The sequence below is a fragment of the Microcebus murinus genome, chromosome 17 (assembly GCF_040939455.1).
Source record: "Microcebus murinus isolate Inina chromosome 17, M.murinus_Inina_mat1.0, whole genome shotgun sequence".
Taxonomy (NCBI): domain Eukaryota; kingdom Metazoa; phylum Chordata; class Mammalia; order Primates; family Cheirogaleidae; genus Microcebus; species Microcebus murinus.
In genome coordinates, this window is record NC_134120.1 from 32,921,789 (window position 1) to 32,938,067 (window position 16,279).

The window sequence follows — 16,279 nt, forward strand, 5'->3', positions numbered from 1 at the left end:
ATTGGAGGTCTGGCCTCTCTGGTCACAGCTGTTTTCAGAGTGGTCTCAACATAACTTTGGAGCACTCGCTGCTTCTTTCCCTCCTAGTCCCGAGTCCAAGCCATCCATCCGTGGGCTCTCCACCAATCTGGCACCCTCTGCTTCCTGCCTCCACAGGCGCCCCTCCTTCCTCTAGGCTACTCCCCCCACTGCAGATCATCACACGCGACTTGGATTGTTTTCTGTTTTCTCCTATGTGGAACTCCTCAGGCCTGGAAGACATTTAACCATCTGTTGCCGTTTGCTGTTCTGGGGCTTTTCACTTGGTATGACTTTGGTCTAACTAGACAGTGAGTTCTTTGCAGGGCTGTCCTCTCTCTGAAGCTCAGAAAGGCTGGATAAACCTGAGAATGGCTGAGTGGTTATGCCTCCGAGCCACGCAGTGCAGACCCATGAGACTGAGCTGCCAGGGTGTTCTAAAGTGACAGTCCTCTTCTCCGACCCCAAACTCCTTCTGGGAGAGTTTCAGCCTGGGGCACCATGGCTACCCAGCCTTAGAGCCCATACAAAAAGATACAGCCAGTTTAGCCACTGGTATTTATAAACTCAGTCGTGAGCACCTACTGTGTGCCCATCATGGTCCAGAGGAGCTGCAGAGGAGGACGAGGGACCAGATTACTGGGTTCCTGCCCCCTACAAGCTCACAATCTAGGTGGAGAGAGAAGATTCACAAGCAGGGGAGCCAAAGCAGGCCTGAGGGTGTGTGGCCACGGCCAGGGCTGCAGAATGTGGCTCAGTGGGTGCCAGAGGGAAGACAGTGATGAGTGATGGGTGACTCTGCTAGAGGGAAGCTGGGCACAGAGGGCTCCCTCCCTCCTTGAGGAAAGAGAGGAGAAGCGAAAGGAAGTGAGAAAGCAGAAGGCATGACAAGGTATGAGTAACCAGCCCACCTGGCTCAAGACCCCCAACGGGACTTCCTGACACCTTCAAAGATGAATCAGCAACAAAATATAAACCCCAAACATGGAGAGAAAGGGGGAACAATTGTTCCCAGCCCCTGCTTCCATTTGCCAGCCATCTCCCTCTCTCTCTCAGTGGATGGAATAATTGTGACCATGAAGTGGCACTTGGAGAAAAAGTTTTAAATCTGCTTAAATGTCACCATGAGTAATACTTTGCCCCCATCTTTCCCTAATTACATTTCTCTTTGATGATCTAAGGCTAAAAAAAATTAACTCAAGTCTTCCTAGAATATAAAGGGTGAGAATACCAAAAAGCCAACCTAATCATGTTCTGTACTATTTTCTCAGGGGTCTTGCTCTTTTATAGCATTACGTGGAGACACCCATCTGTGTTATTTTATCCCCAAAACTCTGCTACGGAGGAGAGGTGGGAGTCTAAGAGATTCAGCTCTTCACCATTAAGAAATCAATGCCTTGACAGAAGCTGCTTCTGCTGCTGTACACCAGGTAGCTCGGTTACAATGGGACCCGGTGTCCTGGTCACCTCTGCCCCACCAAGCTGGGGGTGGGGGACTTACACTATTCACCTGCCTGAGAGCTGAGGAGTGAGGGATGTGCTACCTGCTAAGGGGAGACAGCCCAAGTCCATAATAAGCCATCATCAGGTGGGAGAGAGGGGAGGGTGAGGAACCTCTGCCTAAGGGAGAAGGAGCTCTCCACAGCTTTGAGTCCACGCAGGGAGGGGATTGGTGCAGGGAGCAGAGAAACAGTCCTGGAGGGAGTTGGCACTTCACAGGATGGAGGAGTTTTCAAAGGCTTCTGAAATAGCCAAAGTCCCCTTTCATTAACAAGCCCACTCCCACACTCACTCCTGCCCAGGGACTGCTTTTATTTATGTATTGGCTATTATTATTAATAATAATATGAATAATTAAATACCTGTGAATAATTTACTTGGCCCTGGGGGTGGCTGGGGTGGTGGTAGGAGGAGGAGGAAGGTGGCCCTCAGCGGCCCTCCCCGGAGAAGTTCCCTTCTTTTCCAGCTGCCCTCCCTCCCCTTGCCATTGTCAAGGCTTTGCTTCCAGGGGGTTGGGGGCAGGGAGAAAAAGAGAGACCTCAAGCAGGAATTACTCTTCCTAAACTCCCCCGTGGTGGCAGAAAATATATTCCACTCAGCCGTGAGATCCTGGGAGCCATGCACCAGCACCACAGGATGATGGTGGAGGAGATATTTTGGACAGTTATTAGCCTCTGCTGATGTGTCCTCAGGCTGGTCTCAGCCTGGTAGGCACGCACACACATGCAAAGTGTGGCTGCGAGTAGGGGCTGCGCACAGATCCATGCTGCGTCCACACAGGCAAGCACACACAGGCACCCACAGTTCTGACAAGACACAGAGGCACACACCTCCAAGCCGCAAGCACAAAGTGCTTGCCAGGGACAGAGCCACCTTATTAGGGCACTTCACAGGCACGCCAAGCACACAACCACATGGCAGAGAGACTCTACATGTGAGTTTCTATTCGATTCCATCAACTTGGTCGGTCCTCAGACCAACATACAGTACTGAACGATGCAAGCTCGGGAAACCAAGTTAGGAATCAACTATACTTACACATGACTCCATCAAGCAAAGGCAGGAGAATCTAAAATGAAAGGATGAAGTTCCACAGTTCTCAGAATTGTACTTGGGCCCCCGGGATCCTCAAGGAGAGGCGTCCTGAGCGGGCTCGGGCCTGGGGCTGCGAACCTCGAACCTCGCGGCCTGGGGCCTCCGGCCTCCTCCGGCGCTGGAGAGCTCCGCGCTGTGGTTGTACCAAATGGGCTCGGCCTGGGTTTCCAGGCAGCTGGGGTCTCTTTCTCTTAAAATAAAATTTTAAACATATCGTCTAGTGGTGTGATGTAATCCGAGGGTAAGAAAAGAGAAACCCTGAACGCAGGAAAGTGGCCAGCCGAGGGCCGGCGGGGGTTAGGCCAGCAGCTCCGCCCCGCCGCCCCAGCTCCCTGCCCCGCAGCCTGCGGGGAGCGGGCGCGTTATTTTACTTTGCCAGGCTTCTGAAGCGGAGAAGAGGCTGTCCTGGAAAAGCAAATGTGAGAGAGGATGGGGGTGCAGGTAAATACCATTAAAAAGAAAATCGGCTGCCCCAGCCAAGTTCACCACCAGTATTCGCCCCCAGAGGCGGGCTGCTCGGACCCGCTCCCGCCTGCCACTCCCTCTCCCGCGCAGCCCAGGTTCCAGCCCCGGCGGGCCCGGCGGGGAGTCCGGCGGGGTCCGGGCGGGGCGGCCAGACGCTCGGCTCTCTCCCGCAGACGCTACTCCCCGCCTCGCACCTCTGGAGCTGGAGGTGCCGAAAACGAAACCCGCGGGGTCAGCGCGCGCCGTGCGAGTCTAGGTCCAAGCGCAGCCCAGCTAGCGATTTGAGGGCTTTATTTTCTTTTATGGTGGGTTTAAAAAAAAATTCAATTTGAATCAGTAAAGCAGGCGAGGGCAAAATCAAGGCAGTTCCCCGCGCTGGCTCACCGGCCACCGCGCCCAGCGCCTTCCTCCCCCACCTGCGGGCGAGCGAGCCGGGGCGCCCGGCTCCTACCTTCCTCCCGCCAGCCGCCGGCCTGCCGAGCCGCCGCTCTCCCGGGCGGGGGAGGCCGTCGGGACGCGAACACCCACCTCCCGCCAGCGGAGGCGGGCTGGAGCGGGTCGGAGCCCGAATCTCTACTCCGGGTCCCCCTGTCCCCCGCCCGGCCCGAGTGCTCCCCAGCCCCATCCTCCCAGGTGGTTCGGGTGGCAGTAGATGCCGGGCGGGAGGGAGATTTGGGGCTGCTCCGGCAGGTTGGGGATGCGAGGAGGAAAAGAGCAGAGAGAGAAAGAAAGAGAGAGACACACACAGACAGGGAGAGAGCGCGCGCGAGAGAGCTCTTGTCTATAGATTTATCCACATAATATATATTTATGTAGCTTTTTTTTCTCTCGACACTGATCAATGCGCACTCGGATTTCTGGGCGGACTCCCTCCAAGCCGGCTCCCTTTTCTACTCTAAATAAATAAATAAATGAACCCAGATGGGAGAAAAAAGCGCCCATTCCACCTCCGCCGCCGCCCCGCCCGTCATCCCTGCCTTGGCTTCGCCCGCCTGGAGCCCTAATAGAGCGCAGCTCGGTGGAGAACGCCCCCCCTACGTACCCACACGAAAATAAAAATCAATGTTTTTAAAATACAAAAAGTTGCACCTGCTGCTAGTACAAAAAAGAACCCCCAAAAGGCTACGAGAGGAGGCCAGCAGCCGGGCTCCTAACAGGCACCCGCTCCCTGCGGCCGCCGGGCCCGGAATCTCAGCGCCTCCCGAAGAGCCATGCGCCTGGCGCTATTTATAGCCGGGGGCCGTCTCGGACCGTACCACCGCCACTCCGCGGGGCCGCCGGCGGGGGAGGCGCGGTGGGGCCGGCGCCGCCCCACGCCGCCCTGCCCCCGGCCGCCGCTCGCCGCGGCGCGGGCCCCCCCATCGCGCCTACTCTCAGCCCCCCGCGCCCTCCTCCGCGCGCACACGCTCGCCGCCCCCACCCCTGGTCTGGCTGGGAACTTGAACCGGTCCAGCCTGTTTAAACGGAAAGGACAGAGATCCTGTCTGTTCAATGTAAAAAAAAAAAAAAAAAAAAAAAGGAAAAAAAAAAGAAAAGAAAAAAAAAGCAGATCAGACCGAGAGAGACAGAGAGAGAGAGAGAGAGAGGAGAGGGAGGGGGGAGAGGAGAGAGAGCGCGAGCGCGAGCGAGCGAGAGAAGAGGAGAAAGAGAGAGAGAGAGCAGAGCGAGAGGAGAGCGAGGTGTGGAGAAACCGAGGGGAGAGAACCCGAGTGTGTGTATGCGTGTGCGTGTGTGAGCGCGAGCGAGCGAGCGAGGGAGAGGAGCGAGAGAGTGCGAGCGAGAAAGAATAAAAGGAAAGAAGATTTTCTCTATGTATATAAAGATGGCCACGTTAGCAAACGGACAGGCTGACAACGCGAGCCTCAGTACCAACGGGCTCGGCAGCAGCCCGGGCAGCGCCGGGCACATGAACGGATTAAGCCACAGCCCGGGGAACCCGTCGACCATTCCCATGAAGGACCACGATGCCATCAAGCTGTTCATTGGGCAGATCCCCCGCAACCTGGATGAGAAGGACCTCAAGCCCCTCTTTGAGGAGTTCGGCAAAATCTACGAGCTCACGGTTCTGAAGGACAGGTTCACAGGCATGCACAAAGGTGAGTGCACCTTTCCCTCCCAACTTTGCCGGGGAGAAGGAGCGAGCGGGCGGGCCGAACGACCGGCCGGCGACGGACGAGCGGCAGACGGAGCGAGAGGGAGCCTCGGGCGGGCGCCGTGGAGGGAGGCGCTCGGGCAGCAGAGACCAGAGCTGGGGTGCGTGGGGAGCTGTTCGCTGGGGCAAGGCTGGGTTTTGGGCGAGGTGCTGATAGGAGCGGTGTTATAGGGAAACCAGCGGGCGCAGAAGATGAAGAGAAAGAGAAGATCGAGGGGGAAATGGGGCTTGGGTTTTTGGGTACAGTGACTTGAAAGATTGGGACGGGGACGGCTGCTCGCGTCGAGCCCCGCGGACGCTGAGCGGACTAGCCGGCGCTTGGCCGGCCAGAGACCGAGGGTGCTGTCCATCGCCCTGGTGCTGAAAATACTAAAAGAGATGGTCTCCTCATCCTCTGCTCCGGCCGGCCGGAGTAGCAGGAGCGCAAGCCGTCTAAAAGGGAGAGAGGTGACAAATTCAAAGAGATATTTTTATTTCAATTTAACAGTGAACTCTCCCTGTCGAGCTGTGTGCCTCAATAATCTGATTGTGGTGTGAGTGGTTGGGGGGGAGAGATACGTTTGAAGGAACCAGCGATAAAACCAAAGGCAAGAATTAGCAAGAAACCAGCACCCCCTGGGTGGAGTGGGGGGGTCTGGGAAGCCTAATAGTCCCCTTGCCAGGAAAGCAGGGCTTTGAGAAAAAATATGTGTGTGCAAGATATGCATTTTGAAAGGTGTACCCTAATTTATCCCAAACTCACCATGCAGAGAGATTTATAGTACATTATTTCTCCCTTGAAGCAATCATTGCTAGTGAGTGCTTGGGGGAAGGGGAGACAGAATAATCAAAGAATTAAAACCCAGCAACTTTTTAGGAAAGTGGTCATGGGAATTGTCTGCAGCCTGCCTGTTTTCTCCTTGTTTTATTATCTTTAAAGCAGAGCCCCAAACGTGTTCAGTTGTAGAATGTGTGTGGGTGGCTGGTGGGTGACGAAATTAGCCCAGTGCTCCGCTCCCTAACAGTAATGTATAGGATGTGCAGCGGGGATTAATCGGTGCTGGAGCTATGTGGGCAAGTTAAATGCTTTCTGAGAGAGATTGATCGCCGGGCTGGGAAGGAACACGGGGCTAAGGAAGTTGTAGAGGATGTGTATGGACGTTCCGTTTTTAATAAACAGTAGTGTGGAGAGCCGCCGAAGATGCTGTGTTAGAGCTGGTGGTTTTAAAGATGAAAACACGCACACGCACACCCACCCCCACATTGAGAGCAGCCTCATCCTTGGCCACAAATGGGCTATGAACAGAGCTGATCCTACAGCACATTAGGTGCAGAGCGCGAAGCTGTCTGGCTCTCTAAGCAGCAGCGGTTTTCACTATCACAACCACCCTCCTTCTCCAGCCCTCCCTTCATTCGAATACTAAACAGAGCTCCAAACTCTTCATAGTTGGAGTCCCAGAGAGCAGTTTTTATTGGCTTTAGCATCTTCCAGCTTGCCTGCTGAGGAGTAAATCTTAAAGTTAATGGCATGTTGAGTAGCACAAAAACACAGCAGAATGGAAATATACCGGGTTTGTTGGGGTGGGGTGAGGGTGGGGGATATAATGGAAAGAGAAACCAACCTTTATTCATTATGGAGAAAATGCCTGTCTGTTCAGAGGAGAGATTGGAAAGGTGGAATGAGAAGGTAGTCTTCAAAATAACATTTGAAGAAAAGAAAGCAAAGACTTTCTTTTTTCCCCCTCCCTTCAAGTCGACCATATCTTTTGTAGTTATTCCCTTTCCAATCAAGCTCCCTAGAAGCTAATCAAGGTTTCTATCAAACCTTTGTCATTCTAACATGCCCTCATTTTTAAAAATAGTAATAATAAAAATTGTAAAAGCATAGTCAGGGAAGTCTTTGCCCATTTTAATGATCAGTTCTTGTGGTGATTTAAGATTTCAAAGTTAAAAAAAAAAAAATTCAGAACCCACTAGAGGCAAGAGACAGTTGTGAGGAGCTGAGCCTCATATGATAACTAGATTGAAGCACTTTATTTGCTTCTTTATTTCAAATGAACACACACTTTAATAATATTCCTTGGTTTCTTTTCAGTAATTCCTTGCTGATATCATCACTTTGTTTCTCATGTAATTTGGACTGTCTTGTATTATAGCAAAGAAGTAGAATTTTCATCATTTGCATCAGGGAAGTAAAGAAGGTTATGAGAGAGATATATGTCATATATATTACGTTACTTATACACATATTATATACATACAGCAAGTCTGAATTCCTAGGACAAGCAAAACTTCATTTTCTAAATAATTCTTCCCCCAAACTGTCTCAGTCAGTGGCAAGCAGGCCCGCTGGCTCTGGCATACTGGGTTCCTCGTTGTCGCAGCTCACCCTTCAGAGCTTGAGCATATATTTTTCCTATGAAACTTCCTGCATCTCCATCCTTCTGATTTTTATAGTTGAGGTTGGGCCACAACGTCCCTAATAGTGCCTGGAAGCTCCCGGAGAGCAGAATAAATGAGACAGTTTCCAAGGTCTAGTTTATTCAGTCCTAGAAGAGTTTGAACTCCTCCTTCAGTGATGCAGCCTGATTTATTAGCTAATCCTGATAAAATAAGCCTCCGGCCACCTTAAAAAAATTACTCGCTTGCCATTGGTGATTAATTACTGTTAAGTCAAAAAGCTTGATGAGGCTTGAGGAATGAGTGTTGCATTTGGTTTCTAGATTTTCCCCATGTCTAAATTGACAACATGAGGCTAGGGATTAGAATCATGCCTTTGTTAAGCCTAGTTTCTGGGCATATTTGTGGCTATTGCTCTTCCCTTCTTGAATTTCTAACTTCTAATGAATCGTACTGGGATAAAATTGAGAGACATAAAAAGACATTAGCCTCCAGTGTGGATGGCATATGTATGTTATTGGTAAAATGAAAAAAGGAAGGAAGGGAGGGAAAGAAAAAAAATGAAAAGAAAAGAAGTAACAACTAAATGAAATATGTGAGATTTTAGGTGGGTATCCATTTGTTGGCCACCTGTCATTTCAGGTATCTAAAGAAGGGAGGTGTTCTAAGGGTTAATGGAATACCTGCCATGCGTAGAGTACACCTTAAAAGGCAATTACTCTAGTCAAATTGGGAGTCTGTGGAGGAGGGAGTGGGTGGGTATTGTGGAGCAAACCCAGCCATATCAGAGAAAGGCTGTGGACTGGGGTAATTACTGCAAAGGTAAATTTACCCCCTGGAGACCAGAAAGCAATTGAGGGAGGGGGATCTGGGTGCTAAGCAGAAAGAGAAAGAAAAAAAAAAACAGAATTAAAATTCAAAGAAACAACACCCAAGGAAGAAAACCCAGTTTCATGCAAACTCTCCTGGCCAACTCAGAGTCTTCTTTTCTCCCCCATTAGAAGCACTTTGGAAAAGATTGTTTTTCCAGGCTCCAAAGAGAAAGACATTGTACTATTGATTAAAAAGAAGAGAGGCAAATTCCCAGGGTAGCAGCAAAAGTGAGCTGAGGACCAATTTTGCCCCTTCTCGTAGAATTTTTCTCCCTTGGAGAAGGAAACAAGTCACCCACTAGTCTAATTCTTCCCTTCTCTCATTTTTTATTTATTCCTTGTTTCTTCTTTTCGTTTACTGGAGGACAAACAGAGGCAGTGACTGAAAATACATACACACACACACACATACCCGTGCTTGCTAACACACACATACACAGTTAGCAGATCACACATGAAGAAGCCGGCAATCCATTCATAACTTTGGTCCTGTCTAGCAGGATAGGACGCAGCAAAGACTGAGTTACTGGGAGACATAAAGACTAGTGCTCTCTGGATAGCCATATTATAATGCATTATCTTTGAAGTCATTTAAGTCCAATTTAAGTGGTATTTAGTATAATATTTATGAATTAATGTAATCTAAACATAGGGCTGTCCCCAAAGGTTTAAACAGCCTTTACTACTGATGTGTGCTTGTTCCCAGAGCCTGCGATGCATTTTAATCTAAACAGCCAAGTCCACATCACAGTCACTCTTGTTATCCAGTCAGAACAGATCTGTGCCCGGGTAGCCACACTGCTTTGAGATTTTCCCCGATGCATGGAGGAAAATCTACTCTACTGGCAGCCTGGGGGGCTCCCAACCCAGAAGCCACAGCTGCAGAGACTTCAGACCCCAGTACTTTCACACTACATCCAGAGGAAGGGTGGGGATTGAATAATAGAAGCTTCTGTAAATTTAGCCCTGGAGAGTGTATCATTTTAAAATATACTCACCACCAGATGCACAACCTTCCATTTCAATGGAACCTTCTATGGATTTAGCTCCGGAGAGTATCATTTTAAAATATACCCACCACCAGATGTACAACCTCCCATTTCAACTATACCTGAGTAGGAAATGCCTGAAGCCCCTTGATTTGGGGTGTAGCTGGGAGAAAGAGGAAGGACAAGGTTATGATTATGTTTTGGTGATTTGTGCCCATCTTCATAAAATTATGTGTTGTATTTGCATTTAAGATGTAACAATCTCAGAACATCAAATTTCCACCTCTTGACTTTAGCCGAGGTGGCTCGTTGTTTTTTTCTTTTTCTTTTCTTTTCTTTTTTTTTACTCTTTAGATAGGTGAATTAAAACCGTGAGGCTCTATCTGATTTCCATTTTCAAATGAGTCAAAGAGACAGTGCAGCTGAAGTATTAGCATGGGCATCAGCTCAATTAAGATGAACTTTTTTTAATTACTTTGAAAAATAAAAATTCAGTCTGTCCAGGGAAGGAGACGGGTGAATAGCTGGGTACACACCTATGGGTTTTTAAAAGAAAGATTTGCTTTATCAGGGATAGATAAAAATGTAATAGCCATAATAAGAAAACAAGAAAAATATTTATTTAAAAAAACAAGTTTCACCAAGAAAACGGGCAATAGAAATTATTACAAAATTAAAGCATTTTAAAGCAACATATTAAGCATCATAAAAAACTCCAAATTCCAGATGTTGATAAGTGTCCTATTTAAGAGCAAAGAAAAAATTATTAGGAAAGATTGGTTGATTTAAGAGACTGGTGGTTATTTGCTGCTTATGAATAATTTTATTTATCTTTTACGCAGACTTCCTCAAAATCAACACACATACTCACAGATAAATTAGCACGCATATGTGCACATATACGCATCCATGTGCAAGCATGACTAAGCACATCCCACACACATGGAAACCAGGGCTGGCCTAGATTTCACCACAATTCAACAGGGAGATGTTAACACTCCCCCCGCCCAGCCTTAATGGGAATTCTAGCTTGGGCTGAAAGAACCCCCTTGGCATACTTTCACTCCTTCCATCACCTGCTCCAGTTGGCTGGATATTTGTGGCTTTTCAAACAGAAAACAAAATAAAAGAAAAAGAAAAGCCTTTCTTGAATGAAGTCATAACTTGAAAACAACCCAAAGGAAAACAATTACAAAAATCCATGCCATAGCTATGCCTCTCCCCTCCCTGCACACAGTCATATTGTAAAGTTCTCAGAATTCTTTCGAAGAGCTGGTTTCCAGGGGCGTTCCTGCTGCTCAGTGATCTCACCCACTCCCGGAACTCGAGCGTAGCCATCACCATCAGTCTTATTAGCATCACCATCCTCATTAATACAGCGTATATATACCGGGGTGGGAGAGGGGCTTCTGAGAGAGACCTGAGAAGTTCCAAGACACCTGCTCCTTGATTGAGAAAAGAACTGGTCTCAACTTTGCCTCGGTCCAGAGTACACACTTTCCATGTCATCCAGAGAGGGTCAGTTTCTAAACTGACCTGGGAGGGATCTCAACTGAAGAGGATTTGGGGTGGACAGGCTGGAATTGGGAGATGCAACAGAGAGTGAGGCCCAACACTGCAGACAGAAAAAAAAAAAAAGGAAAACAAAGTTGTAGGATCAAAATGCCAGCTGGAAATTGGGCAAACACTGGTTGACAGTGGCTGAAACGTCAGCAGCTCCTGAACTTGGAAGGGAAATCTCATGTGACACACAGAGAGAGGGTGTGAAAACCTGTGTGTCCGTGGATCCTGGGGGTTGGGGGAGGCAAGATGCTGCAGCTTGTGTGGGTGTAGGAGTGAGCATGTGTGTGAGAGAGAGCATGCACAAGCACGCACGCACAGGGAAAAGATGACAAATGCAAGGGGCGTGGAAATGACGTTGGGGCAGTTTCGTCTTGCAAGGTTATACACAGGATAAGGGAGAAAGGTGATGGAGAAAGGGAGAGAATCCAAAAAGAATAACACTGTCCTCATTATTACATGCATGATCCACTTCAGAACTCATGGCTTGGATTTGTCAATGATCCAAGTCCCAGTGTGGAGGTGTGCTTTTTTTTTTTTTTTTTTTATCTGATGATACCCTCACCCAGAGCTCAGGTTTGGGAGAGGGTTCCATCTTCATACCTCACCCATCACCCTTTGAAGGCTAGCCTGTTCCTGCTCACCCACTGACTCATTTTAGAAATGACCTTCCCTCTGGCCAGATCCCAGCTCTCTGCAGGTAAATCTCCCCACCCGCTGCATTCTCTACCCCACTTGCTGCCCGTTGGCATCCCAGCCTACTTGCCTTTTGTAGTGTTTTCACAGACACACACACACACACACACACACACAGAACTTGACCAGCTCAGTCAAGCCAGGCCCTCCAAGCAGCATGCTGCATTTTCCCTAAACGCAAGCAGAATGTGGCAGGGATCAACTGCCCTCCTTTTGGGTTCTCTGTAATGAAAGAAGCACATCCACCTCTTTACCTCTGCCTTTTTCTGCAGTCCTTTAAATACACAGCCTCTCCAAGAATCACAGAAAGTGTCCAGTCCTGCCCAAACAGCTGAGGAGAGCAGAACTGAGCCCTCCGACCTAGATGTATCCCTTTGTCGTCCATCGTCCTTCCTCTCCTTCTATTTCTTTTCCTCCTTGCCATTTAAGATAACCCCCAACCTCAAAATGGGGCCTAAAGAAAGATATACGTGTTCTACTTGGCAACATACCGGAAGTAAAAGGTGCCAGAGCAGAAAGCCAGTCATAGGGGTAGAAAAGGCAGGAGAGGAATTGCCAGAGTTGATGCACTTGCCCTAAGAGCTTCCTCCGTCTCTACCCATCGAGTTCCCGGTGGCCCCCGGGTGGGTATAAAGCCCAAACCACAGCCCTGCCCACAGGAACCAACAAGGAAGCCAGGTGGGAAGCCCAAGAGTAGCTGCCCTGATTTCTGAGTCCCTCAAGAGTAGAAGGGGATGATTTTAGGACCATCCGTTCTCAGGGATTCTCTCCTCCCACTTGCTCCACATTTGGTTTCTCTTATCCTTCCTTGTATCTCCCCTCCAGCACGAGCTGATTGAGGCTCTCAAACAGAGCGATTCCCAGCAGCTCAGCTCAGGAACAAATCCTACGTGGCCAGCTGCAAGATGTAAATAAATGGGTGCCCTCACGGAAACAGACGCAGTCCTGGTTCCATGAGGACAGCACAACCAAAAATATTGATCCATCGGGGGAAAAAAATTCATAATGAGCTGGCCTCCAACAAGACTTTAATTGACAGAGACTTCCGAAGGCCGACTCTGGACAGCGCATAAACTGACCGCACTGTTACTTTATTGCAATATACTCTGCTTTAATTAATTATCACCTTTGTTAAGAGCGGCTACAGATCAAAGGTTTCTAGATACTTAGCAGATTTTACGAACAAAGCCCCCGATGCATTAGGCTATCCCACAGCTTGTCAGTGAGGCAGGCTAGCTTCCCATTTTCTTCCCTTTTAGCTGTTGACTTCCTTCTCTTTGTTAAAGACAAACAGCTCTTTCTGCACAGCGGCACTATCCCAGGACCGGGATTGTGAGAGGTGTTGTCCACCGAGGGCAGGGGGCTACTCTTCAGCAGCTGTTCCTAAAATTACACAACTGAGACTTGTTTCACCTTTGAATCTGTCTGAATGAAATAGGGAGTGTCGGTAGAAGAAAAAAAGAGTTTGTGGAAACACAAAAGGGGTGTGTGTGTGTGTGTGTGTGTGTGTGTGTGTGTGCGCGCGCGCGCACATATGCACGTGCACAAGCAACTATGTGCACATCCACATAAATATTATGGGATCGATACATTTCACATCCGCTGCCCACACCTCTTAACTTCTCCCTCCCATCTCTTGAGCACCTGTGCTACTGTCATATTTCATGCTGAGAAATGCTCACAGCTGAGGCGTGCATAGATGATGCTGTATTGAACCAAGTCATTGTTTGGATTCAGTTGTGGACTCTTGGTGCCCACTGAAGGATGGTCCTCACCTAGGGTAGGCAGTACCTAAAGAGTCCACTTCTTAAGATATGACAGGAACTTCACTCTCTAGAGTCCTCAAAACATACAAACTGACAGGTGACTTACTTGAAAGCAACCCTTGGAGTCATTCTAGGCAGATTTGAATGCCATACGTGGCTGTTTGTTCATTATTCTAATTTAATGATGCAGTCACACCTAATTAATCCATGTCTGGTTTATTCATACACTATGTCTGAGGATCCAAAGATCTCTCTAGCTAGCCGGCTTCCCTTTACAGGGACGAGTGAGGGGGCACCCCTGACAAGTGAACATGTCTGGGTCTGAACAGGATGGGATCACTGTAGACAGAGTTGATAGAGGCGCTGTTCCTGACACCACTGTCCATGCAGGTAGACGTGACAGCAGCCACAGAGATACATAGCAATGAGGTCTGTGTGCCTGTGCATACACACATACATGAGCACACAAAGCACTGCCTTCTACCAAAGAGCCACACAAACCCATTCCCTTTGAATAGGTAATAGGCCACACCCCACCATGTAATAAACGAGGGCTGGTGGCATGTCAAGCATTCATGTGATTGGGAGTTTTGGTACAGAGAGTTTAGAGGCTGAGCTGAGTCAACCTCCCCCTCTGATCTTAACAAGAGCTGGATGAATTACTGCCACTGCACAGATAAAGAGACTAAGGCCAGGAGTAGCACAGCCCCAAAGTCAAGCCTGCAGCATGACCTTTCGTGCACCTACCAGTGGCTGGTTCTGGCCAGACTGCTCTCAGTGAGTGCTGTCTCTTTCCTGGCAGGTAAATTGAGAGAATGAGGCATCAACCTAATAATATCCTTATAAAGCCAAGCCTCCTTGCGCAAGTCCTAGGAGACAAGAGGCATCCAAAGATCAAACACTACATCACAGTGTATTTGTAGGAACTCTCTGATTCTGCTACCTACCTATAATGCTCTAATTGACTATTTGATCAGCTCTAAAAGGGACGGTATTCAAGACAGACTTACACACACAATACTCATATACACATTCACACACACTTACATACCTATGAACACATTCACATGCACAGACACATACTCACCATGCAAGCACGTGCACACACACATTCTTTTGCATGCTACATGCCATCGTACCCACACCAGCTCATCCAGCAAGGGTAGATTTTCACAGGCGATGCTTGAAGGTGAGTGAAAAGCACACACCTAAGATTGTACATGCCCTTCCAGTAATGGGCTTATCAATACCTCTTAAAGAAATGTGACAGCTAGCCCAGAGTGATTCAGTTGTGTGGACAAAGGTCAGCATATAGATATCCATTATTAATAATATCAATATCTTGGTTGACCAATATAACCAGAAACTGTATCATGTCGCTGTTGATGGGTGAGGCCGGGAGGACTCCGCAGCAATAGCAGGAAATTATGCCCATGTAAAATTAATCATATTGACTGGTTCTAAGAATATGCAGAGAGGCGAAGATATAGGGAGTGCTGGCCATGGTGGGAGAGGGGGACCTGGTTCCCAGAGGCTTCATGGTTCTGAACTCCTAGAAGGAGACTGGAGGAGCAGAGGCGTCCCTGGGTGACCCCATAAGAACACTCTCCCTCACCCAGACTTTGCTTTTCAGCGCGTGAGGTGGAGGAGAGGTGTTCTGTGAACAGGAAAAGAAAGAAATAGGATCCCCTAACCATTATCCATCCAGCATATCCATGTCTTTCTGTCTAATCAATACTTGGCTTGGCCTGGTCTCACCGGATGAGGCGCAGGAGCATCTTTGCCCCCGCTGTGTGAAGAGGTCCAGCTCCGAGGGGGTGGTGTGAGCCTGAGGCATCATCCCCGTTTCCACAGTGGGACATGCTCGGGGATGCCAGTGTGCGCTCTGCAGCTTGGGTGTCTCAAGAGGAAAGGCACTCAGTCCCATCAGCCACTGCCACTAAGTTCTTGGGGTCAGCAGAGCCAGGAACTCGGGGTGCTTCCATGGCTTATGGGGCAGGAATGTTCTGGACTTCAGAAAGCCATTTCTCACTAAGGCTCACTTCCAGTCACAGAGAGTGAGACCCCTCAGTCCCTTACTCCATGGAGCCCTGGCTCAGGATGTCCCTGGTTAACACCTGGAGAGGTGTTCTGAGGAAAGAGCAAAACACAGAGAATCCCGGTGTCCGGGGCTCCCCAGGAAGGGAAGAGGGCAGGCTGGGGAAGTATCTCCAGTGACAGCCAAAGGCCCAATAGGCTTTTTGATCATTCCTTTTCTCTGTTTCCAGAGTCGTCAAGGCAACTGAAAGGGAGCCTGCCTTTGAGCCCAGGCCCCTCGGTGGGGGCGGTCATGAATAAGAAAGGGGCTGCTGAGGTGCGGGGAGGGCAGGATGCCTTTGATTGTAAAGGAGAGCAAGGAAATGGTGCCCGGTGGCTGGGACAGGAGACTGCAAGGTTTGGGGCAGAGTGCCCCACTTCCCGTAGGAAAACGCAGCGACCAAGGGCCCTGGCGGGCCACTGCCATTCCCTCTCGGGGTGCGCATAGCCCAGCCTTCTCAGCTGAGACCCTGGCAGTTCCCAGATCTCTGGACTGGCTCCCATGCCGGCCCAGGCTGGGCCTAGCCACAGAAAGTGTATGGGGAGGGCAGGTGCTGCCGCCAGAGTTCAGTCCTGTGGCAGCAGTGCCCTGTCCCTTCCTCAGCCACAAGGCCTGGGCCTAAGTAGCCCTAGGCAGAACAGCAGAGAGCCCAGAGGCTAGGCCACCGCCTTAGACCCTCTCCATACATTGGGGAGGACCCCAGCGTGTGT

The 16,279-nt window shown here is 49.3% G+C and overlaps 1 protein-coding gene across 38 annotated transcripts in view; it reads left to right on the top strand.

The window, feature by feature from the left end:
- The first annotated feature begins 4,630 nt into the window (after positions 1-4,630).
- Positions 4,631-16,279, top strand: part of CELF4 (CUGBP Elav-like family member 4) — a 300,075-nt gene continuing 288,426 nt past the window's right edge. For 15 of the 38 annotated variants that reach the window (XM_020282319.2, XM_075993506.1, XM_075993509.1 and 12 more), the window contains exon 1: positions 4,633-5,174. In XM_020282319.2, coding sequence (XP_020137908.1) covers positions 4,889-5,174 — 286 coding nt within the window. In that variant the 5' untranslated portion in view covers positions 4,633-4,888. Of the gene's footprint in view, positions 5,175-16,279 lie in introns of all 38 variants that reach the window. The other 23 variants (XM_075993511.1, XM_012751791.3, XM_075993499.1 and 20 more) reach the window with 5 other exon arrangements.